At 40.0% G+C, this 25,105-nt stretch overlaps 1 protein-coding gene across 1 annotated transcript in view; it reads right to left on the reverse strand.

The window, feature by feature from the left end:
- Window positions 1-25,105, reverse strand: part of xpr1 (xenotropic and polytropic retrovirus receptor 1) — a 208,125-nt gene that overhangs the window by 101,911 nt on the left and 81,109 nt on the right. Inside the window, exon 3 of the mRNA XM_033028353.1 lies at window positions 1,721-1,822. Within this exon, the coding sequence (XP_032884244.1) occupies window positions 1,721-1,822 (102 nt within the window). The remainder of the gene's footprint in view (window positions 1-1,720; window positions 1,823-25,105) is intronic.

The raw sequence follows: 25,105 nt of genomic DNA on the forward strand, positions 1-25,105 counted from the left end.
ATTTTAACACATTGCTACTGCCCTCAGCTGAGACCAGTTTAATATATTAAAGTGGAATCTTCTAACCTATATTCAGTTTACCAGCAGATGGAGTACTACTCTTCTAGTTTTACTTATATCTTTCTCTTTTCAGTGCTGCTTCCACCATACCAAGTTTTAACAAGAATCAATCTACTTTTCAAAGATTCTTATTAATCAAATATGTTTTAAATAAATACTCAAATATATATTTATTGAAGCTGCTTTTTTTGTTCCATTTACTATGCCCATTGGCATAGTGTTTGTGCAGAACATTAAGAAATCCCTTGAGTGAAATTTAAGAGTTTATAGTTTGGGACAATGACTTTGGAGTGATAGATGCCACAATGACAGACTAAAGCAAACAGTAATGGGCCTGTCCCAATTAGGCGACTCTTTAGGCGACTGCCAGGGACTAGTTTTAATGGAATTCGCCTATGACACCTGGCGACAACCTACGACAGCACCTACGACAACACCTACGTCAACCTATGACATCAAAAATTATCGCCACTGTCGCCAAAAATATTTCAAAATGGTGAATATTTTGCAGCAGTCGTCTGTAGTCGCCAAAAAAATCGCCCGTGGGACAGGCCCATAAAAGACAGCCTATATCCAAAGTCTTTCCTATCTATATTAATGGTCTAAATGTGGACATTGAGGACACAGTCTTTGAAATAAAAGCAGAAAATGCTGAAAATATTTAGCTAGTCAGGCAGCTTATGTGGAAAGGGTTGATGTTTCAGGTTGAAGATTAGCAGAATGCGAAAGGTAAAAACACGAAGATTTTGGTAAGACACAGAATGACTAGTTAGGGATTACTAAAAACACCCATAATTTAACATGTATCAAGCCAGGTCTAGGTTTTAGAATTCCATGAAATTTGCATGAACTGGAAGCTTATGCTTCAGATTCACTTCTGTTTGTTATAGAAGAAATGGGCCTGGTTTAGACTGGGGCAGAGATTACTTTGTAAAGAAACTGGGTTCTACTTACAACGTGGATTATCTTGGAGAGTCATTAGAGTTATTCCCTGAATATTCCTCTTAAATTTGACCAACAAATACTATTTTCATACCTCTCTCAAAAGATCATATAGCTTTAGGCGGGATAGAAAATATAATGATACATGTGCACCATACTTTCATGATGCAGGCTGGATGATCTTTACTTAACTATGCCAGCTCATATTCCATGATTTGTCATGATTCTAATATCAAAAATCCATCAACAAGGTAGATAAAATGAGGCATAAAATAGTATGTTTTTGACTTTACTTTTGACTTTACAGATACAATGTAGAAACAGGCCCTTTGGCCCACTGAGTCTGCGCCAACCACTGATCACCCAGTACACCGGCACTACCCTACATAATAGGAACAATTTTGCAACTTACCAAAGCCAATTGACTTTATAAACCTGTACATCTTTGGAATGTGGGAGGAAACCGGAACACTGGGAGAAAACACATGTGCTCACAGGGAGAACGTACAATCTCTGTAGTCAGGATTGAATCTGGGTCTCTTGATGCTGTATGGCAGCAACTCTACCCCTGCCGCCATAGTGCCGTTTTACAGAGATAACATAACGAAAAGTATTTTCTTACATTTAAGTAATTTGTAATTGTTCCTAATTATTGAAAAGACACAAACGTGAACAAAACATTACTCCACAATGATTTTTCTTCAGCATTTAACATTACCTGAATAGAATGTATTGATTTTGGCAAGTTCCTTTTCGCAACACTGGAAGAATTTCTCTTCAAATCGGGCGTAATATCTCTTAACAGTATCTTCATCTGTAACTGGAAACAAAGAGAAGAATATTACTGATGGTCCAGGTTTATTTCAAATTAGATTTCAAATTCAAGCTTTTGTGATAATTTCCTAGATTCAGCATGCATCTGCAAGCAAAATCTTATTGTTATGGAAATTGGGTGACATTGCATTTTCTTTGTAGATGAAAAGGTGTGACATGGAACTGTAATGATAAGTCCTTTGTAATCTGAATCAGCTATCATTATTATAGTGTTTCTCTTATTCATTATTCTCTAATTTCATTATTATAGCTTTTCTCTGTACCTACCGAGATGTGACAATAAACTACACGTGACAATAAACTTAACTGAACTCTTCTCATCTTCCAGTGGGAAACAATGAATATTTCGAAATGGCATAGCTGGGAGAAGCAGTTTTATTATTCATCAAAGAGGTAAAGTATTATTTAGGTTAGTGACTAAGTTATATGCCTCAGGTATTTGTTGTGACTCTAAGCTTTGTGGTCTAACCATAATTACATGAAGAAAATGCTCCTTTTCCCATTGGAAGTTTTGCAACTACATTTACTGTTGACTTTAGATTCTCATACAAGTGGAAGTATTTTAGCTACATCCAACCCATTTGGGTGGGCAGTCACAGTGGTGCAGCGGTAGAGTTGCTGCCTTACAGCGAATGCAGAGCCGGAGACCCGGGTTTGATACCGACCACGGGTGCTGTCTGTACGGAGTTTGTACATTCCCCCCGTGACCTGCGTGGATTTTCTCTGAGATCTTTGGTTTCCTCCCACACTCCAAAGACGTACAGGTTTGCAGGTTAATTGGCCTGGTAAATGTAAAAATTGTCCCTAGTGGATGTAGGATAGTGTTAATGTGCGGGGATTGCTGGTCGGCACGGACCCGGTGGGCCGAAGAGCCTGATTCCTCACTGTATCTCTAAACTAAATTAAACTGAACCCATTTGGTATTTTGTAGAATTCAAGCAGTTCACCTCCAATTTTCTTTTCTAAAGTGAAAAGCTTCAAACTATCAACTCTTTCCAGATAACTGTAATCGTCTGGAACAAGCATATACAATGTAAACTTTTTCCAGTATTTTAATGTCCCTTTTAAGGCCATGGAAACAAAAGTTCTCCAAGTGCATTCATTCAGGGATCCAGAACATTGATAGCTGCTGCTCATGGTTTGCTTACTTCCATCCCTAGATTTAAATAACGTAAACTGATATCTATTGATGCTGTAGTGTTGTGCTATTCGATTACTCTGTCTACGACTTTTCTATTGCCTATTTTTATGCTGAAACTTCTTAAAAGGGAAGGCAATTAACTCCAGCCAATACATAAAAATATAATTTATATCCTCTAAAATAGGCACAAAATGCTGGAGTAACTCAGCGGGACAGACAGCATCTCTGTAGAGAAGGAATAGGTGATGTTTCGGGATAAGACCCATCTGCAGACCTCCATTTAAAGCAATTAACTCCAGAATTTCTTTATATGCACAAATAAAGCATGTCAATGTAACTGCTAATGTAATGGAACAAAGTCATTTAGCTAACTACTGATTAGAATACTGAAGTGAAAATATTTATCCAATCAGAATGAGTGAATGTAAACACGCAAATTTCTTTTTACAAATGAATGGGAATTTTCTTTCATAAATTGTCACACTTGTCAGGCTACTTGCAACTCCAATGGCAGTCTAGCCACTCATAAAAGCCAAAGCAGCCTACCACCAACCTAAATATTAATTCCCTCCATTACTGGTAAAATTCAGTTGCCGTTTGTATCACCTACAAAATGAACTACAGCAAGTGTCTGATCCTGTGCCGCTATTCAAAACTTTCTTATCCTGACAAGAGTGGTAAGATAAGCAAACAAAGGCAGTTCTCTCCTGGGCAACATCGCCCAGCATTGGGGCTTTATTTATACTCAGTTGACTCCAATAGATGCCATGACCTACATCAGAATGTCCAAAAGCCTCTCAACTCCAACTGCCAGCAATATCATAAGCCTGCTAATGATCTCTTAATTTGATTCAACACTTACAAGAAACAACATATAAGAGAGACACAAAATGCTGGAGTAACTCATAGTCTCAGATGATACATTCCTGGTCTGATGCAAAGGGAAAGGACATTTCAAATTGGCTTCATAGAATTTTAGAGAAAGGAGGGTGAATTGACCGATGAAATAAATCTTTAACCTGAAGCTTTAATTCTGTTTCTCTCTGCAGATGCTTCTCTTCCCTGACCTACTTAATATCCACCACATTTTCTGTTTCATTGTAAATTGAGCATTTGCAATTTTTTTTTGATTTTCAATAAATAATGATTGCTTTTCTTTTTTCCTATGGCAATTACAATGCCCAAGGAATGTAAGAGGATGAGAGAGTGGTGGACTCAGCCCGGTCCATCACGGGTACAGCTCAGCCCACCACAACATAATAAGCATTACACGAGGTGCCACATCAAAAAGGTGGCATCTATTATTGAGGATCCCTACCGTCTGGGCCATGCACTCTGCAGATGTTCAGGAGAAGTGATGTGGTGGATATTGAGAAACTATATCCACTGGTTTTGGAGTATTGGATTTAGGGAAACTATTGAAAAATTTGAGCCACATCTTTCAAGATTTAAGTCTGGAATCCTGCAGACAAAAGAAGCTTAATGTTTGGAATAACGCTCCCACAAAGGGAATTGACTCGATTTATTTTATACCTGAAACAGGATTTTTATTAACCAAAGCTATTAAGGGAAATGCAGCTTAAGCAGATACATAGAATTAGGTCACAGATCAGCCACAAGCTCATTGAATGGTAAAGTACATTTGAGGGACAAAATGGCCTAATCTTGTTCTTCCATGTTTTCACATTTTTATATTTTAGAAACTAATGTTCAATTTTTATTTTGAAATCCTAACTAAAATGCAAGGACCAGCATTGATTATGGAAGGGTGTTCTTCCTAACTTGAACCTCGTATAATAACTCAATATCATCTCTGCAAGTCTCCGAAATTAGTAATTAAATAAAAACAGTACTCTATTTGACTTTTTCCACAGTGGTAAACTTCTCTGGGTGATCTGTGCTTCAAGGCTTCTTAATGTTTAAATATAACTCGATACTAACAGATAAAATGTTCTATTCAAATCTATAATTACAAAAATCTGACTGACAAAACATCCTGCATTCATTTTCCCTGGATTAAAATACTTCACATCCAAAAGATACACATTGTTCAAATAAAGCCAGAATACATGCATTGCAAGGACTGAATACTCAAGTATGTTTATGCTCAAGGCCAACTTCCCAACAAAAAAGAATGCATAGCAATCATATCTTCAAGGTCAGCATCTGCCAATTTACAAGGGAAAAGTCTAAATTTGCAATCAGTATTCATTTGCCACTCTTCAGAAGACATTTATTAACCCTCTTTGAAAGGTTGCACATTTATTAAAATGATTAATGTATCCTGACTGGTTGGATCATGGCATGGTGTAGCAACGACAATGCCCAGGAATACAAGAGGATGCAGAGAGGTGGACTCAGCCCCGTTCATCACTGGAACAGCAAGCCCCACAATCGAAGGATCTACATGAGGTTCTGCATCAAGAAGGCCGTCAAAGATCCCTACTGTCTGGGCCGTGCTCTTTTCTTGAGGTTAACATTGGGCAGGAGGTACAGAAGCCTGAATTCCCACACCACCAGGTTCAGAAACACCTCCCTACAATCACCAGGTCTTGAACTAACCTGCACAATCCTAATCCTACATCACAAACACAACAGTGGAGTACCATAGACTTGTTTCAGAATTGTGTTTGGCATGAATAGAATGTTTTTTTGCAGTCTCCCCCCCCCCCCCCAACTGCCTCTACGTGTAATTTATGTATAACTTGTGCATGACTTATGTTTTTTTGTTTGTTGTCCAAGTCTCTGTGAAGCATGATAATTGGTGTACCTGTACCCTCCCTGTACTTATGTCTTTGACAATAAACTCAACTTGACTTGAAATCAATTCTAATCTCAAACATAAACTCCTTTGCACACAAGCATGATGCAGACTGATTTACAGTGGAAAATAGATTTGCAAGCTACAAAAATAAATCAACCCAAATTTTATTCCCAAAACAATGGTAAAAGCTTCATGTACATGCCAGTACATGCACCTCGCATTGTACGAGGGGGGTGTTACACGCTTGAGAAACAACGCGTAAATCAAAAAGCGCATAAATCAAACTTATGTCAGGCACCGCATGCCATGCATAAATTTGAGTGGATTATTCCGAAAATAGCAGAGCGTAAATTAAACCAGTAATAATTAGACAATCACGTTTTTCTAAAAATCCATAAATCTAGCAAGCGTTAAACACAAGGTGCCTGCATTTTGTTTATTCATCCTCTACTTGTTCACAGGAAGAGCTAACAAGTGAACTGTGAATTGCTACAGAAAGTTAGTGTTATTATTTTTCTTATAATATGTTTCTTATTCACAAGGATAACGTTTCAGAAACATCACAGTGTCTCACCAATCAACACAGACAAGAAAAGGAAACTATGGAAGTTTCATTCCTTTAGAAAAGTGTTCAAAAGTTTAAATTATTTCTCCTCCATTTTTTTTCTCGGCAATTGTGCTGACTCTCATTGCTTTTTATCCCTTTAATTATTAGTCTCACTTCATTGTAATTGTTTAACACTCTACGATTAAGAATTCACGGAACCAGACACTCTCTTGGCCTCATAACATTCTTAGTTTATATTTATAGGAATTTGTAGGGCAAAAATTGAGCCACAAGTTGACAAGAGTCTTGATGGATGGTCTCAATATGAAATGTTGACCATCTCTTTGCCACCACCGAAGTTGCTTGACTCATTGAATTCTTCTGGTAATTTGTTTTATGCTCCAGATCCCAGCACCTACAGTCTCTTGTTTATTTAGAAGACAGAAGAAATCCAACACATCATGTATGTTCAAGGTATCCTCTTCTCAATGTAATTGGGCCAATACATAAAGACACAAGAGCCTATTAAAATTAGCTGTGCAAAGACACAAATGTTGAATGCGCTCCGTAATGAGTTGTCAAGAAATAAAGAAATCTTAATCAGTCAATCAAGAAGAGGCACATGATTATCCATTCAAACAAATGGGTCAAATAATTATTGCACTAATTAGATTATTGTCACCAAGATTTGAAATCATGTTTTGTAAATGGTCTTACTTTGCAGCTATCATTTAGTTTAGTTTATTGTCACGTGTACAGAAGTACAGTGAAAAGATTTTTGTTGTTGTGTGCTATCCAGTCAGCGGAAATACTATATGTGATTACAATCAATCTGTCCACAGTGTACAGATGCAGGATAAAGAGAATAATGTTTAGTGCAAGATAAAGTCCAGCGATTAAAGATAGTCTGAGGGTCTCCAATGAGGTAGATGGTAGGTCAGGTCTGCTCTCTTGATGGTTCAGTTGCTTGATAACAGCTGGGAAGAAACTGTCCCTCAATCTAGACGTATACTTTTTCACATTACTGTGCCTCTTGCCTGATGGGAGAGCAGGAGGAAGAGGGAGTGACGAGGCACTTCATAAAACCGATTTGTTTTTCTGTCTGCGTTAATAACCAGACAGAAAAACAACTTGGTTTTATGAAGTGCCTTCAAACAAAGTTAAAACAAAATCCCAAGATATACAAGCCTTAAGTCCCACAGCACTAGTTTTAGGAATAACTACTTTCCTACATCAGGTTCTTGAACCAACCTGTACTCAACCCCAATCTTACCTCAGCAACATAACACCATGGACCATCTCTTGCACTACCACGGACCTGCTTCTAACTGTGTTTGCACTGATGTTTTCTTTTGCTGTATTTCTCTTTTCACTGCTGTGTACAACTTGTGCACTGTGTGCATTGTCTGACTCTACCTGCCTGTGACATTGCTGAAAGCAGGCTTTTCATTGTACCTGTACTTGTGCATATGACAATACTTGATTTATGTTGACTAGGCGATTGTAAGATGGGACACAATTGCACTGAAATAGACAATTGAAATAGTCATTCATGTGTAAATAACAAATGGCAGTTGGTAAGTGCAGGACTCTCTGGATTGAATATATATAGAGTAGGAAGGAACTGCTGATGTTAGTTTAAACTGAAGATAGACACAAAAAGCTTTTGTGTCTATCTTTGAGATAAATAGAGCTCTATTTAACTACTTAACAGTGATTCCACAGTAAGTGATTTATGTATTTTAAATGTTACAGGTGGCAAAGGCAAATTTGTGAATCAACGTTTGTATCCAAAGATTCTGTCCCCAGAGTTCACAGGGACGCATGTTCCTATCTCAATGCCTCCGAAGAGCAATTCCTCAGGTTACACATTACCAATATAGTTATCACGGAGACACGTGACGCACTCATTCCTTCCTACGTGTTACCACAACACTATCAGGATTCCAATGCAGAATGCCGCTGAGCATCTCAATCGGAGATTTTGCCGTCTGCACTAGACCGGGGTACACTTCAGTAAGGGTGCAGAGGCATGCATGCCAAATAAGTCCATTTGAGTGTCCCCCAAACAAGCAATGACGACTAGGAGTACAGGCAAGAAAACAGAATGCTTAGTAGCATATTATCAAGAGAACAACCTGTCCATCAATGTCATCAAAATGAAGGAGCTGGTCATGGACTTTAGGAAGTAGGATGGACTAATTGCTTCAATCTGCATCTATATTGTTGATGTGCAGATGACCAAGAGGATCATGTTATGAGGTGTAAGTAAATATCACCCGTAATTTGACTTGGTTGAAACACATCGATGCTAAGGCCCAAGAAACCAGACCAATTCCTCTGATTCCTGAGAAAGCAAATGGAATTAGGCATGTCTCCAACGACTCTTACCAATTTCCGCAAATGCACCATCAAAAGCATCCTATCTGGATGCATCATAGCTGGTTACAGTAACTGCTCTCCCCACGACTACAAAATAATTGGCAGAGAATTATGGATGCAGCCATCACACAAACCAGCCTCCCATCCATCAACTCTCTGCTGTGGAAACGTCACCAATCTTTTGAAAAACATTCCTCAAAGTTTACGTATGTGAAATGGTAGGTTGAACTGCTGTATAAGTTTCCATGAGGATCCCCCTCATCCTTCTAAACGATCCCGGCAGATCACGTGTGTCTTTTCATCCCTTTTGCCTCAAATTCCTCCTGCCATCCCAAAAAGGTTACTTGGCTGTGTAACGTGTAGGTTGGAGGCGGGGGAATTGGGGAGATTGATGGTTGACATAGACATGCTGGATAGAAGGGGCTGCTTCCGTGATGGACAACTGAAGAAGGGTCTCGACCCGAAATGTCACCCATTCCTGTCCCTGCTGCCTGTCCTGCTGAGTTACTCCAGCATATTGTGTCTATTTGCTGTATAAGCTCATCTTCCAACATCTTTAGGAATCACGTGGTAGAAAAAAAATTATATATGCTAAATAAATACAGTGTGATTTCTTCATATAGTAGGATGGTACGTAAAAGTTTGCCTTATACTGCACAAAATGCATATATAACTAATTCTGTTCTGTAGGTATACATCAATCATATAACCACTGCTCTCTCTCAGAAATTGTGTTGGGATTCTTGAAACAGCTTTTGTTTGATTCTGGCAAGATCTACTGACAGCTGGCAGAGACTCAATAGGTCAACTGGCCTCCTCTGAAAAAGTCTAAGAGGAGACTTCAAGATATGGGGAAATATGAAAAAAAAATCAGTTTTCACGTGACACTTACGAGATATCACAAAGATGATAAGAGATATTGTATGTCCAAATGTTCAGGTGTAACAATCTTGGGGTAAATGATTTATTTAAAATGAACATGTTCGTACCAGATTAAGTCAGTCATTGGGTATTTCCCCCATCCAAATTATTTGTTGATTACATAAATGGGGCTCACCAAATTATGGATGATCTGATTTAAGGAAATTCAGCTTTACGCATATTGTCCCACATATTTATAAGGTATTTTTTGATTTAATAATAAAATTGTTTGTGCAATTCATTGAATGGATACATACATATTCCAGTAGTTTAATTACGGGTAACGTTAGGGAGCACTTTCAATGAAATGGAAACGTTATAGCAAGTATATGTAGAGCAATTTGATACGTATATATTTAAAGAAATGGATATGTCCAATTTAAGGAGAAATGGGGTTGCAGACAGTTCTTGGAAAGAAGCCCTTATTTAATCTGCAGACTGCCTGACTATCCTATTAATATAATTTAAAAATCCTTTAGGGTTAAAAGGAGCAGCAAAACCTTATAAATGCCCATAGCTATCACTATCAATGCATAGAAGCAACATAATGTATTTACTAATAACTACAGTTAATATTAATCAAAGCACATCAGAGCAGCATTTTCAGTCATTTATACTTGAAAGAGCTGTAAGAACATTGGAATTTGGAGCAGGAGCAGGTCTTCTGACCACAGCATTGATCAACATCATGGCTGATCTCACTCAGCTTCATTTTCCTACACTATCTCAAAATCCATTGATTCCTTAATATCCATCAATGAATCTCTCAGTTTTGAATAAACTCAACAACTAAGCATCCAAAATCCTCCAGAGTGTTAGGGTAATTTAGCTAAGTCCAAACATGAATCTCTAAAATCAATGACACCCATATATGTCACGATCTTCGCCCAATATTTCTACCTAAATGAGAAAGTCATGTATACAATTCCAACAGGAAGCAATTCAAATATTCAACACAGAATATCTGGCACTCACTGATTTAAACACAGAGACGACAATAACCAATTAATTACAGTTTCAATTGCACACAAAAACACCCTAATGATTACCTACATTTTAATGATTTATCAACTAAACATTACATTTTGTGTGTAGACAAGTAACTTTGCAGAAGTACATATTTACATATGGACCATATTGTTTCAAGGTTTCAAGGTCAGTTTGGGGTGGGAGATTTCAACCTTCACGTGGTCCGCCCTGTTTCAACGAATGCAATCATCCTGGCGTGCACAATCAAATAAGATCAAATAGAACAAGTTGTCCTACACCTTTAGGCTGTGCACGCCATACGCAAGAAGAAGAAGAAGGAGGTCAGTTTATTGTCATATGTACCAATTAAGGTACAGTGAAATTCGAATTACCATATAGCCATACTAAAAATATAGCAACAAGACACACAACTACATAAAAGTTAACATAAACATCCACCAAAGCGGATTCCTCACGTTCCTCACTGTGATGGAAGGCAATAAAGTCCAACCTTCTTCCTCTTTTATTTAACCATCCGCAGTCGGGGCGATCGAAGCTCCCGTAGCCGGCGGTCGAAGTCCCCATGTCAGGGCGGTCGAAGCTCCTGTGTCGGGGCGATCAAAACTCCTGCGGCTTGGGAATCCCGAACTCGGTCTCTAACCAGAGACTGCGAGCTCCGCGATGTTAAAGTCTGCAGGCTCCTGCGGTTGGAGCCCCAAAGCCGACCCCGGCAGGGATGGCGAGCTCCGTGATGTTAAGCCCACAGGCTCCCGCGGTGGAGCTCTCGAAGTCGGTCTCCAGCAAAGGCAGCCAACTCCTCGATGTTAGGCCGCAGTGCGGACGGAGACACAATATGGAAAAAAGTCGTATCTCCATCGAGGTAAGAGATTAGAAAACATTTCCCTAACTCCCCCCCCCCCCCCCCCCCCACAACCCCCACATAAAACAAGATAAAGAACACTAAAAACATACATTTAACACATACAAACAAACAAACAACAAAGGAAGGGACAGACAGACTGTTGGCGAGGCAGCCATTGCTGCAAAGGCACCTCTGATTATTCAAAAACCCTTGCTGGGATATAGTAATTCATATAGATGCTCTAGAAGTTTCTAAGGATAAAGATCTCAGATGCCCAAAATTAGTATTATGAGGACTGAGAGTAGACAAATACGCCATTTATTGATAGACATGCACATTTGCCAGTGGTCATGTTTGATGTGCCAAGTGATAAATAGGTCTGCCTGGATACCCACAAATCAGTACATTTAATTCAACAAATATCCATAGGGAAGTATGCAGAGATGAACAAATTGCTCCCTTCATGCGAGTAGGATTAGGAGGTCCCACTGGCTATATACATTTGCATGTTACATTCAAAGTTAGTGTAATGCTGTCTCAAAAACATATTTAATTGTGAATATGGTGTGTTCCAAACCAGTCTATGAGATTTATCAGCACCAAAACTGCCAGATCTGGAAAGGTCTTGCTTAATTCAAAATGTATGAAACAGCTGACATTTCTTTTATCTCAACATATAATCATAGAAGGAAAGTACTTTATGATTCCCCAAACAATTGCAGTTACTTGTAGTTGACTTGATCTGAATACCACAGCAGCTCAGCATATTGGAAGGATTTGCACTGTGTTCTCATGATAGTAACACCTAAGGCATTCATGCTTCCGTATCCCAAAGTGAAGGTATCTAAGATACCAGTCTGTGTTAACCATTGCCACTACCACTTTACTGGGGCAGCTGCAATCCATTTATTTACAGAGGTGAATAACCTTATAGTTATAAAAACAGTTTCGCCATGTCCAGAGTGTTCTTAATTGTGCAGGTCTTCATCGTTACACATATCATCATAGTTATACATTTAAAGGAATTAATATAATATAGCCCAGCTAAGAACGAAAAGGAAAAATTTGGGGTTTTCTTGTAGTTTACGCAATGCATTCATAAGTAATGTCAACATAAAGTTTGAAAAAGTGAGTTCTGTAACCGTTTTCTGATTTACTGGACCGGCTAGTTCCGGAATTTAATAACAGCAAAAATTACACTAGATGACATCTCTGTCTCTCAGGTGAAAGATAAAGATCCAATAACCTGCAGCATTATTTTAAGGCACAACAGAGAAGTTTTTCATTGTACTGGCTGGTATTTACACAAGCAATATCACAAATTTGTTATTATTTTAAGATTATTAAAAGTATTTTGTATGGTGTTTCTTAAATTACAACTGTGACTCCACTTCAGAAGCACTTTACTAGTTGTAAAACATTGTGTTATTCTTCAAGGTCATAAATGGAAGAATACAGATCCAAGTCATCTTTCTTTTCATTACACCAAACTCAATGAAGCCAGGCAGGAGGGTGCTTTCCAAACAAATATTCAGCTCTTGCCTCCAAAAATAGTTTCCCTCAGCTCATCTTCCCTCCTGCTCACTCATGAAATGTAATCAACTCCTTAATTTGGGTACTAAATTAATATCTTATCCCCTTGTTTTAATAATTCAGGAAGGTGATATGATCTTTTGGTAATTGTTCAAAGAGGAGCAGGTGGTCTGGAAATATGTACAAGGTACATGCTAACTGCTGATAAATATTTGTGGAAATTGTTGGTACAGAATAACTGCCCTAGATCATTTATTCCAATTCAAACAGTGAATCAATGTGTGAAGACCATGGAGAATTTGCAATATGATAAATTATTCATCATTTAAATGCATGTATTGCAACATCATGTCTAATAACCTAAGTGACTAATAACCCGCAACAACACGTTGGTAATCTTTCCTAGAATTCATAAAGGTGTGCTTTAGCTGTAGTTTAAAGTATTACGTAAAATAACATGGTATAGACATACAAAGGCTGAAAGACATGAAGTTGAATGTTGAATTAGGTCTTAGTCAGGATGGCAACTGTGAATGTTTTATTGATTCTTTGGGTTATTGTGGGAAAATTAATCATGCTTCACCAATCACTAACCAATGACCTTTGTCAGAAGGATGATATGTGGGATGTCAATAAACCGATCAGCAATGTATTGGAGTTATATTCTTGTCAACTGGTTTGGAATGCACAGAATTTTAAAAAACTGTACTAAAACACATTAATATCAAAGTGCAACTTTGTGATTTAAATTCCAATAATTGCCCTAGGTGTTTAAAACATCCATTTTACTTAATAAAAAATCTAGTTATGTTTAGTTTCAATTACACAAACCACAAACTATATTTCTTACACAAAATGGCTTTATTTTTCGAAGAACAGAAGACATTGAGGGACAGGCTTGATATCTCCTTGTCCTTTTTATTTTTAGTGCATCTTCCTGTCAACCTACGCTGGAGGTGTGATTATTTTTTTCCTCAGCCAGCTGCCCAGAATAGATGCCATTGACCATGCCCTCTTACGGGAAGACACTACCCAAGCAGTGATTAAGAAGTAAACAAGTTTTAATCAAATATTATGGAGCTTTATAGCACAGAAAGAAACCATTCATTCCATTGATCAATACACCTATCTTCACAACTTTGAACGTATCCTTGCAATACTTTTGTTTTCAAAGATGCATTAAAAACATGCATTTTAGAAATTAGATAGAATTGATAGTTTTACAAAGATAAAAGGGACTGAACTACTATAATTAGTAGATCCATTTGTCTGGGTCTGTTAGAACTACACTGATTCTGAAGGTCGTGGGTTCGTCCTACAGCACAGCCAAGTGTGCGCTACAGTAAGGAAAATGGAGTCACAAAGCAAAACAAAGGACAAACTGTTTTGATCAAGGATCTGAACTCAAGACATTTAAAATACTTTTCATGCTTGCATTAGTCCTGGCAGAAATAACCAATTGTTTTTTTAAATGAAATTACATGCCATAGCAATTTAAAATATTTGCATTAATAAGCAGTATCGTAAACATTGTAATGCAGTAACATGAAAAAATCAATTTACATTGAGAAAAATTGTTAATAACAATGAGATCAAGTACTAAACACTTCAAGTATGTCATACTAGTAGCATTTTACTGAACGTGACGATCAAGGGTACACTGTACACCACCACAAGTTTTACAATGTAATCTCGGTTGACGTTTCAAAGACGGGCAGACAGATATGCAACAAAAAAAATCAAACTGTAGAAGGAACTCAGCAGGTTGAGTAGCAACCAGTCAGAGGAAAGCAATTAGTCCTGATGCAAGGTCTCAATTTGAAATGTCCACAATTCCTTCCCCCACCCATAGATATCGCTCAACCTGCTAAGTTACTGCAGCAGTTTGTCATTTGCTCCAGAGAGCAGCATCTACAATCGAGTGTCTCCTCTTAGATTTATCTAACACTTCTATGGCAATCAGACACTCCAAAACATTTTATGGTCAAATAAGTATTTTTAACATGGCAGCAAATTTGAGGAAAGTAGACTATGACAGAAAAGTAATTTAAGTTTTCAGATTTGGGAAAAATCAAGTGTTGATGATATGGAAATAAGTTACTGAGGACTTTCTTGGCTGTATTGTTTTGTGGCAAATGCAGGTCATGAAAAGCTCCATAAAAATGCAAAGTTTTCTTTCTTTATTTCTTTTTTTTCACTGTCTATGTTCATTTGTGCAGAAGGGAGCATGATGAGGGAACAAAGGCAATCACATAATGATGTATCAGAAGAACCCACCCTTCAAATCATGTTGTGGTTATTGCCATATCGCCTCGACGCTGCAGTTGGACTGCTGGACCGCGGGAGAAGAACAAAGGGAAGAGATAAGACTTTGCCTTCCATCACAGTAGGGAGGTGTTGGAGATTCACTATGATGGATGTTTATGTAAACTGTGTTAAGTGTGGGTCTTGGTTTTTTTTGTAATGTAAGTGTAGAAAATGCAATTTCGTTCAAACCAAGCTGTTTGAATGACAATACAAGGCATTCTTCTAGTCCATAAGCCCAGTATGGTGAGGTACAGCTACAATGAAAAGATTGCTTGCAGGAGCATCTGAGGTATGTAGACTCAAACAAGACACACAACATAAATTATACGAGACAGTGGAATAAAAGTGCGCAAAACAAGATGTTACAGCAAAACTACAATCATAAAGAAGTCTATGATTGTATTGGTATGGGTTTATTATAAGCATGTGTTCCAAAATACAGTTAGTTTGTGTGCTATCCAAGTAGATCATACCATGATTACCAAATATAGTGCGGAATATAGTGTTAAAGCTACAGCAAAACTGCAGATAAAAAAGTGCTGCAAGGAGGTAGATTGGAGATTCTTCCTTTACCTAGGAGAGATCCATTCAAGAGAATGATAAAAGCGGGAAAGAGGGCGGTTCTTGAGTCTGGTGGTGTATGCCTTACACTTTCTGCCCGATGGGGGAGGGGAGAAGAGAGAATGACCAGGGCATGAGTGGTCCTTCTTTATGTTGACTATTATCCCATGAAAGCATGAAGTGTAGATGGAGTCAATGGGAAGGGAGGTCTGTTCGTGTGATGAACTGGGCTACATCCACAACTCCCTGCAGGTTCTTGTGGTCATGGGCAGTGAAGTTGCCAAACCTAATGAAAGAGGCAGTCGGTAGTGTTCCATTGCTGTGAGAAGATCAGGGTTTATGAGGTCAGTTCAAGAATCTGATTAATGTAGGAAAGTAACTGTTCCGGAACCTGGTGGTGTGCAACCTCAGACTTTTGTATGGCAGGAGCAAGAAGTAGGCATGGCCTGGATGGTGAGCATCTTTGATGATGGTGGGAAGGACTGCAGCCTGATGGATTCATTTGTTATCCAGTTGGTCAAGAGCAGAATGAGCACAGTGAAATAGCACATGCTCTTGACCTGTTATAGCAATAGACATATTGAAACAGATCTAGGTCCTCTCTGAGGCAGGACTTGATTTGTGCCTTAACCAACCTCTCAAAGCATTTCAATTGTGGCAAAATAACTTGCAAGTAATTGATTCTTGAATTCAGCAGCTCTTGGTCACGTTGCAACATTTTAATATTTCTATCCTACTTCTATCCTATTTTCAGGAGGCAAGGAAACAAAGAGAATATGATTTTATTAATGTTGGGAATGTGGTCAAAACAGCATATTTTATGCCTTTTAATTACTGATCACACAAATGATATGAAATAATTCCTGGGTTAGTGTTAGGTATAAAACATTTCCCTTAGGATATAAACAGTCGAAAAGTGCTAAACAAGTCACACTCTCATTAAAGATTATCACTTCTCAGTTAGTTTACATTAATTTGATGTCACCAGATGTTTCCAGTTGAAATCATTAATAAAGGATAACAAGCATTTTTATAACAGAACACAAGTCATCATAGTTTTAACAACAAATAAAGAGGCTTCATTACATGCACGCTGGTTCCCAGGGGAGCAATCCATGTCCTTTTGCTCTTCTTACTTGTGAACATCCGAGCAACTCATTCTCCCTCATGCATCCATCAAAGTATTTTATATAATTATTTTTGACATTTGCCAGAGGTAACCTAACCAAAAGTAATTTGAAATAGCCAAGCAACCTACCAGCACTGTTTATGGAGGTGGGAGGAGATCTGAACATGAGTAGTAGGATATCCACAAAGTTACGGAGAGAGAGGCAAACTCTGCAAGGAAGGCAGCCAAGGTCAGATCAGATTAAGGCAGGGATTTTGAAGCTGTGAGGAGAACTGACTTCTGTGCCACAATGCCACTCAAGGATAATGCCTCAGAATTGATTGTGTAGTGATTGCTCAGCTGATGTCAAATAATTCTGGGCAGCACTATGGTCAGACTCTCAGCTCCAGCCACCCAGGTTCAATCTCTGATGCTACTGTGGGAAGAGCAAGGAGATGGGATTGATTGAATGTAGCCTCCCGTGGTACAATGATTGTGTGATTTCATGGTCAAGCCAAAAATCCACATGCCAATCAACCTATCAATGGAGTTGAAAGTATTGGAGGAAACAATCAGTGATAAAATAGTTTTCATTGGAAATTCATGAATAAAATAAAGAGAGCCAACATGCACTTGTTATTGACAAAGCAAAACCTGGTTAAGTTTATGGAATTTGTTAATGAGGCAACAGAAAAATCGGCCACGATACCAACCTCACAGGGTTGCATGCATGCGTCAAGCATATGCAGAATGCAATAGGCACAGCTAAGTAATGGCTCAACCTTGGGATCAGTTTTAAGTTCTACAGCCTTTCTAGATCCAGTTATAAATACTGGCAGACAATTTCACAAATAACAGGAAGGGGATGTTCCACCATAACCTCATCTTCAGTGATAGGAGTCCAGCAAATAAATGTGAAAGACCTTTACAACCATCTTCATTCAGGAATGAAATTCAGAAGTCCTTTCCGCAGTTCTATCTTAACACCCACTGATTGACCAATGAACTCGGAGTATACAATACCAAAGTAAATTCAATGCAGACCAAGCCTGCAACAAATGTAATTGAGAAACTATAAGATACTTTAGGAAAAAATGTCATGGTAATGAATCAACAAAGCCCAGAAGTACAATGATACTGTTGTAGATTTCATTGGGGATTTGAGGATTTCATTAAAGATGACAGTCAGTGCGAGCATGCTAATTATTAGTGTTATTCCTGCTTGATTATACCCTTATTTATGAAATTGCACAACTGAGGAATAGAGCAATGACCAATAACACTGAGAGACATTTTGTCTGCAAACTCTGATGACACACAATTGCTCTGAAGCTATGAAAATAACAACATGTTTCCGCTAGTGAGCTTTCCCAATAGATAAACCAGCAATATTGAAAATGTATCAAAAGTATGTATAGGCAAGTGAGATGCAGATTTCTATTCCATTCCATTTATTATTAACATGGCCCTGCCTAACATGTACAATGAGCCTCAAAGAATTGCAACTGACCGTGGACTAAACAAATTGAAGTTAAGTAATATTGATTTCTTATTCTTGCAATTAAGGGCCAGTTTCCATGCTGTACACTACAACTCTTAAAAAATAGAATGAGCCTTATGTACTGATCCCGAGGTAGGCTATCCTATTATTCAGTCTGCAAAAGGGTCTCGGCCCGAAACGTCACCCATTCCTTCGCTCCAGAGATGCTGCCTGTCCCGCTGAGTTACTCCAGTATTTTGTGTCTATCCCGTTAGGCTGTTGACCTGTCTCTCCATACTTCTTGGATGCCTGAATAGAGAATGTCAGTGTGCGCAAAGGTAAATAACAGAACAAAAAAAAACCGTGAGTGAGGAAGAATGACTGAAAAGGTAGCAAATTGACACTCATGACTTGGGTGCAAAAGATTATGGCAGAGACCAATTATTGTGAATGCTACGACTTACACAACATTACTCCAGGTATGAGCATACTCACCTGTGCTTTGGCTATCAGTATCAATGTGTGTAAACTTGCATATTAGATAATGAAACAGATTAAATGAAATGGCCATTGGGAAGTGGTATATACAGCCTGCTGACCCCAGTAAAACTACACTACAAATTATCATTTCCAATCAAAAATGTACTTGGATGTTTAAAAAAAAAGGCAGAAAACTCAGAATTTGCAGCTTTTGAACAGAAACAGAATTGTGTATCATGGCAGTTTCACAAAATTGTATGTAAAATCTACAGAAGGATAGGAAATGGTAGCCTATTTATTAAAGGTTAGTCCATTATTATTTCTGGGCACTTTTCCATCCCTTATCCTATTCAAAAAATAATCAACATCTTTTAGACGATATATTCAAATGACTGAAAAACAAATCAATGATCCACCAGCTAGCTTGAAAGCGTGTTTTCTCCTATTAAGCTTCTTTGTTCTCCAGACCACAATTCTTCTATTAATACGAGTCATCATTTGAAAATAAAAAAAAGACAGAATGGGGTAATAATACCTTTACATATGCCCTTCAGAAATGTTGGACAACAGTATTTCTACTTTGGAAACCACTGAGATTAACTGAATATTTCAGAAGTTAAGATGTCAAAACAACAGCTCAATGTTATCGGAGAAAGAACCTGATGCAACAAAGCAAAAGATAGAGAAAGCAAATTGTGAATGCAGATGCAAATAGAGACCACGCGCTCACTGGCCGCAATTTGACAAAGAATGCAGTTTATGGATTCTGTGAAGAAAAATAAATCTGCCAGGAATGTCAATTCCCAGCTGCATTTAGCTTAATTATTTCACTAAATGCTGCTGCCATTTGCAATGAGCACAGATATTATGAATTTTGCAAAATGGTCTTGAGCAACATACTTAATATACATTATTGTAGCATAAGTTAAATTAAAGGTTCACATGCTCTGCCAAATAATATCAACTGAAAAATTCTCACGGAAAAAATCAGTTTAATCTGTTTAATCAGCACGATATCTGATTATTACATAGGATGGTGCTACATTTGCATTAAATAGATATTGCAGCTTCAAATTATACTATTTTTTGTGTGCTTTTATTAGCAGGCATGTAACAAATTCAAGCCTTATCTGTCTTTTAAACCTTAAACTACTTTCCAGCCTTTGGCAAATATCATAGCCTTTGTCTGATGACCAGTTATTTAACAGCCAGCACAACTTTCTTTTTTCCACAAGAGATTACAACTTGAATGGAAAAAAAAGCTCCTTTCTTTCTTAGTGATAAATAAACAATGAAAGCACACTGTTTAATCTCTGGTTTATGAAATCAGATGGACGGTAGAAGGCTTGGTGTCCTTAGCTTACTGAACAGAAAGGGGAGGATGAAAAAAGCATTGGTTTTTTTTGGTGATACTATATTTTGTCTGTTTGAAGTGGATGTCAACTGTGCAAAAAATAGTCTGCTGTGTAAGTCTAATGCATTCAATTCCATCAAAAATAATGGTCAAGAACCACATACACAAAATACTTGTAGAGCCCCGAAACGTCACCCATTCCTTCTCTCCAGAGATTATGCCTGTCCCGCTGAGTGACTCCAGCATTTTGTGTCTACCTTCGGTTTAAACCAGCATCCGCACACAATGATCAAGGATTACTTGGACAAGATATCATAGACTGCCTGGTGTCAATGCATCTGTACAGGCACCACGTGAAGAACTTCTTAACTTACAATTAAAATAGTGGATTGACAGTTAAACCTGAACATTGAACTTAGTGCTGTGTAACGGGGAAATTAACTAAGTTTTAGTTTTACCGTGACGATTGATTAGCTCCTTTGTCCTGTGTTGAAGAAAATGTTTGGTACATACAAACAAATTACTATAATTCAAATAACATTTACCTGTGTCCCGCCCCCCCACCCCCCATCAGTCTGAAGAAGGGTTTCGGCCTGAAACGTTGCCTATTTCCTTCGCTCCATAGATGCTGCTGCACCCGCTGAGTTTCTCCAGCTTTTTTGCGCAAGTTCAATACGCTGTTATTGTTCAGTTTGGGGTTTGGTGGTAGACCCTTCATCACCTCCAGTTTAAATTCCATTTGGAATATTTTTGGAGTAACTCTTGTTCCCTGAAGCAAGAGTTACTCCAGGGAGTTATTCCAGCTCCAGGGAGTGATTCTGCGTTGGTTTTCAGCGGTCGCAGCAAGGTGGCGACCACACAGCAATGGCGGCCAGATTACCCACAATGCAATGGGAGGGAGAACGTGCTCGGCGCCGACCAGTTGCCGTGGCAGTGCCCATACGCAGGGCGGCCCGATGATGTGCTGGCCGTGGTTGTGTGCATGTGCAAGGCAGCCGGCCGTGCCGGCGGATGAGGAGCGGCCGGAGAGCGGAGCCCAACGGCCCGGACACTGATGGCGGGCGGAGACGGAGAATGACAGAGAGAGATAGAGAGGGGGGCCCGTTCAGAGTTGAACGGCAGGTGTCCCGGGTGCTTGCCAAGCCGGGCAAAATGACACTGCTTTTAGCTTGCCCGGCGGGACTTTTGGTGGCAATTGACACCCGGGCAACCGTTAATTTTGAGCCCTGCTCTATAGGATTACTCCTTAGCCTCCTGCACTCCAAGCAGTAAAGTTCAAGCTGGCTCAATCTCTCCCTGCAGCTCAAGCCATCGAGTAATGAGTAACAAAGAATATTGATGCCAAATGAAATTGCACCTGATTACTGCGCAACTTGTTATAATAGAGAGACTGCGGAATTATTCCAGGATACAGTGCAGACACATGTCTGTAAATGTAAATATAATTGTGAAGGATGAAGCATAATGCAACTGTTATAAACCAACATGAAATTAAGTTTGCAGATACAATTTGATTTGATTTACCACTGCCTTTTCTGTAATTCCCTAATATTGAATTACTTTCTTTTTATAGAGATCATTGATAAATAAGAATATGCAACTCAATACAACCAGAGCTTCCAAATAAGATTTGCAAAATATCACTTGGATGATGTTTCAGAGTCTCTGCCGAGTTAATTACGTCACTTGCGAAAACAAGCAATATACATCCTCTCCTGTGGTAAGGGAACAGAGACCTGGAGAAGCGTTGGAGGTAGGTGAAAATATTAGCCTTTCATCAAAAGGGGAATTAAAAGTTAAAAATATTTTAAACTTCCAACTTTAGAGATACAGTGCGGAGACAGGCCCTTTGGTCCACCACCATGTCCATGCCGACCAGCGATCACCCTGTACATTAACCTACACACTCTAGGGACAATAATACAACTTGCCGAAGCCAATTATCCTAAAAACCTGCAAGTCCTTCGAGTGTCGGAGAAAACTGGAGTATCCGGAGAAAACCCACGTGGTCACAGGGATAATGTACTTATATTTTGTTTCAAAGAAAAACAACCTCAGAGTAACTCAGCTGGTCACGCAGCATCTCTAGAGGGCATGGATACATGATTTTTCAGGTTGGTGAGGGAGAGAAAGCTGGAACAAAGGTGGAGTCGGGACAAAGTATGGCAAGTGATAGGTGAATCCAGGTAAAGGTTTTTTTTATTTGACAGACGGGGGGGGGGGGGGGGGGTCCAGCAGGGTGGGGGGGGGGGGGGGGAGGAGGGAGGGAAGGCCCTCCTGCCACAAGCAGCGGCAGGTAGTAGATAGGACTGTTGGGTGACAGTTGTAACGTTGTCGGCACCAAACGTAGCGATAATTGTGTACTGTCTTTGTGAGGTTTGCTATATGATGTTACCGGGTTGCATGAAAAACAAAGCATTTCTGTACCTAGGTACATGTGACAAAATAGTATAATTGAATCATTAAAAGGAAATAAGGAGACAAAACCATTCCTTCAAAGTTTTATTAAACTGTTCTTCCATTTAAGACAATGTGGATTATGAAGAAAGGCTGTTATGGGATGCAAGGGAAAAGGAAATATTAAAATGATGACATTAGGATGCAAGGATCTATTGAGCGAAGGAACAGGTGATGTTTCGGGTCGAGACCCTTCTTCAAGAAGTCTGAAGAAGGGTCTCGACCCAAAACGTCACTTATTCCTTCGCTCCATAGATGCTGCCTCACCCGCTGAGTTTCTCCAGCATTTTTGTCTACCTTTGATTTTTTACTGCTGCAGCCCAAAAATGGGGACAGTGCTCATGACTAGAATTCCTTGTTGGCCTATGGAAGGTTGTAAAATATATAACTGAAAGATTAAATGCTATTCCTTGAGCTTAAATTGGAGCAGGAGATCAGAGAAGGATGAAAAATAATAAACCACTGGAAGTTCATTTTTGCAAATTGATTGGAAGGTGGTCAGTCAACCGAGCATTGGTCTCCCCAATGTATAGGGCAATGAATCTCAAACACCAAATATTGTGTTAGTGTATGGGGTGATCGCAGGTTGGCGCAGACTCGGTGGGCTGGTGGGCCTCTCTCCGCGCTGCATCTCTAAAGTCTAAAGTGACAAATCTTCATGAGAAGGCACCATATAAGTGAACTTAACATCAAGAAATCCTGCTACAACTTGGTACATGTATATCAAGGATCACACCTAGCACAAAAGAAGATAGTTGCAGTATAGAATCATAGAAAATGTTTGACACAAGAGGACATTTGGCCTATAATGTCCTTCTTAAACTGAAAGACATTAAACTTGAAAGGAATCCATCATAGATGAGACCCTCACGAGTATCTCCTCGATACCCTGCAACTCCGCTCTTGCTCCCCCTCCCTCCCAGTCGTGCCATGCCCACTCCCCCAACCTGTCCAAGTCACCCTGCATTCTCATAGCTTCCTCCTCACAGTTCACACTGCCACCCAGCTTTGTGTCATCTGCAAATTTACTAATGTTACTTTGAATCTCTTTATCCAAATCATTGATGTATATTGTAAATAGCTGCGGTCCCAGCACGGAGCCTTGCGATACCCCACTAGCCACTGCCTGCCATTCTGAAAGAGACCCGTTAATCCCTACTCTTTGTTTCCTGTCTGCCAACCAATTTTCTATCCATGTCGGCACTCTACCCCCAATACCATGTGCCCTAATTTTGCCCACTAATCTCCTATGTGGGACCTTATCAAATGCTTTCTGAAAGTCCAGGTACACTTCAAGCACTGACTCTCCCTTGTCCATTTTCCTAGTTACATCCTCAAAAAATTCCAAAAGATTAGTCAAGCATGATTTCTCCTTCGTAAATCCATGCTGACTCGGATCTATCCGTTTGCTGCTATCCAAATGTGCGGCTATTTCATCTTTTATAATTGACTCCCGCATCTTCCCCAGCAAGGTCCAGCGGCACGTGCGGCCCCCGGTGCACGATTTCGCCGTCCCTGCATATTCACGTTGACCTGGTGGGCCAGTTGCCGACATCCCGCGGCGCCACCCACTTACTCACCGTCGTGGATCGATTCACGAGGTGGCCGGAGGCTATCTCGCTTTCGGACACCTCCGCCGCGTCTTGCGCCCGGGCCCTGGCAGCCAACTGGATTGCCCGGTTTGGGGTCCCATTGGATATCTCCACCGCCCGGGGGGGCCAATTCACTTCCTCTTTATGGTCTTTCCTCGCTTAGCTGTGCAGAGCGCGGTTGCATCACACCACCGCCTACCACCCACAGGCCAACGGGCTAGTTGCGCGCTTTCACCGCCACCTCAAGTTGGCGTTAAAGGCTCGAATCACGGGCCCGGACTGGGTGGACCAGTTGCCGTGGGTGCTGTTCGGGATCCGCACCGCCCCCAAGGAGGACTTAGCCGCTTCATCCGCCGAGCTCGGGTACGGCTCGGTCCTGCGGGTGCCTGGGGACTTTCTCCCTGCCGTCCGGGGGCGGGTGGACTCTGCCCCGGCGTTGCTGGCGACCCTCCGTGAGCAGGTGAGCAGGCTAGCTCCAGTTCCCACCTCGCGGCACGGCTTGCCGGCAGTGCACATGCCATCGGCTCTGCAGCATTGTATGTTTGTTTTCGTTTGCAGGGATGCTCACGTATCCCCCTTGCAGCGCGTCTATGAGAGGCCGTTCTGGGTGTTGCGATCTGGAGTCGCCACCTTCACCTTGGACGTGGGGGGCCGGGATGAGATCGTCTCCGTCAGCCGACTCAAACCTGCACATGTCGACATTGACAGTGGTTGCGCAGCCCCGACGTAGAGGTCGTCCGACGGCCGAACCAGCTGCACCTGTTGTGCCTGTTTCCCCCAACCCGGTTGTACCCGTTCCTCCCGCCTCGTT

The sequence above is a fragment of the Amblyraja radiata genome, chromosome 10 (assembly GCF_010909765.2).
Source record: "Amblyraja radiata isolate CabotCenter1 chromosome 10, sAmbRad1.1.pri, whole genome shotgun sequence".
In the NCBI taxonomy this organism is placed as follows: domain Eukaryota; kingdom Metazoa; phylum Chordata; class Chondrichthyes; order Rajiformes; family Rajidae; genus Amblyraja; species Amblyraja radiata.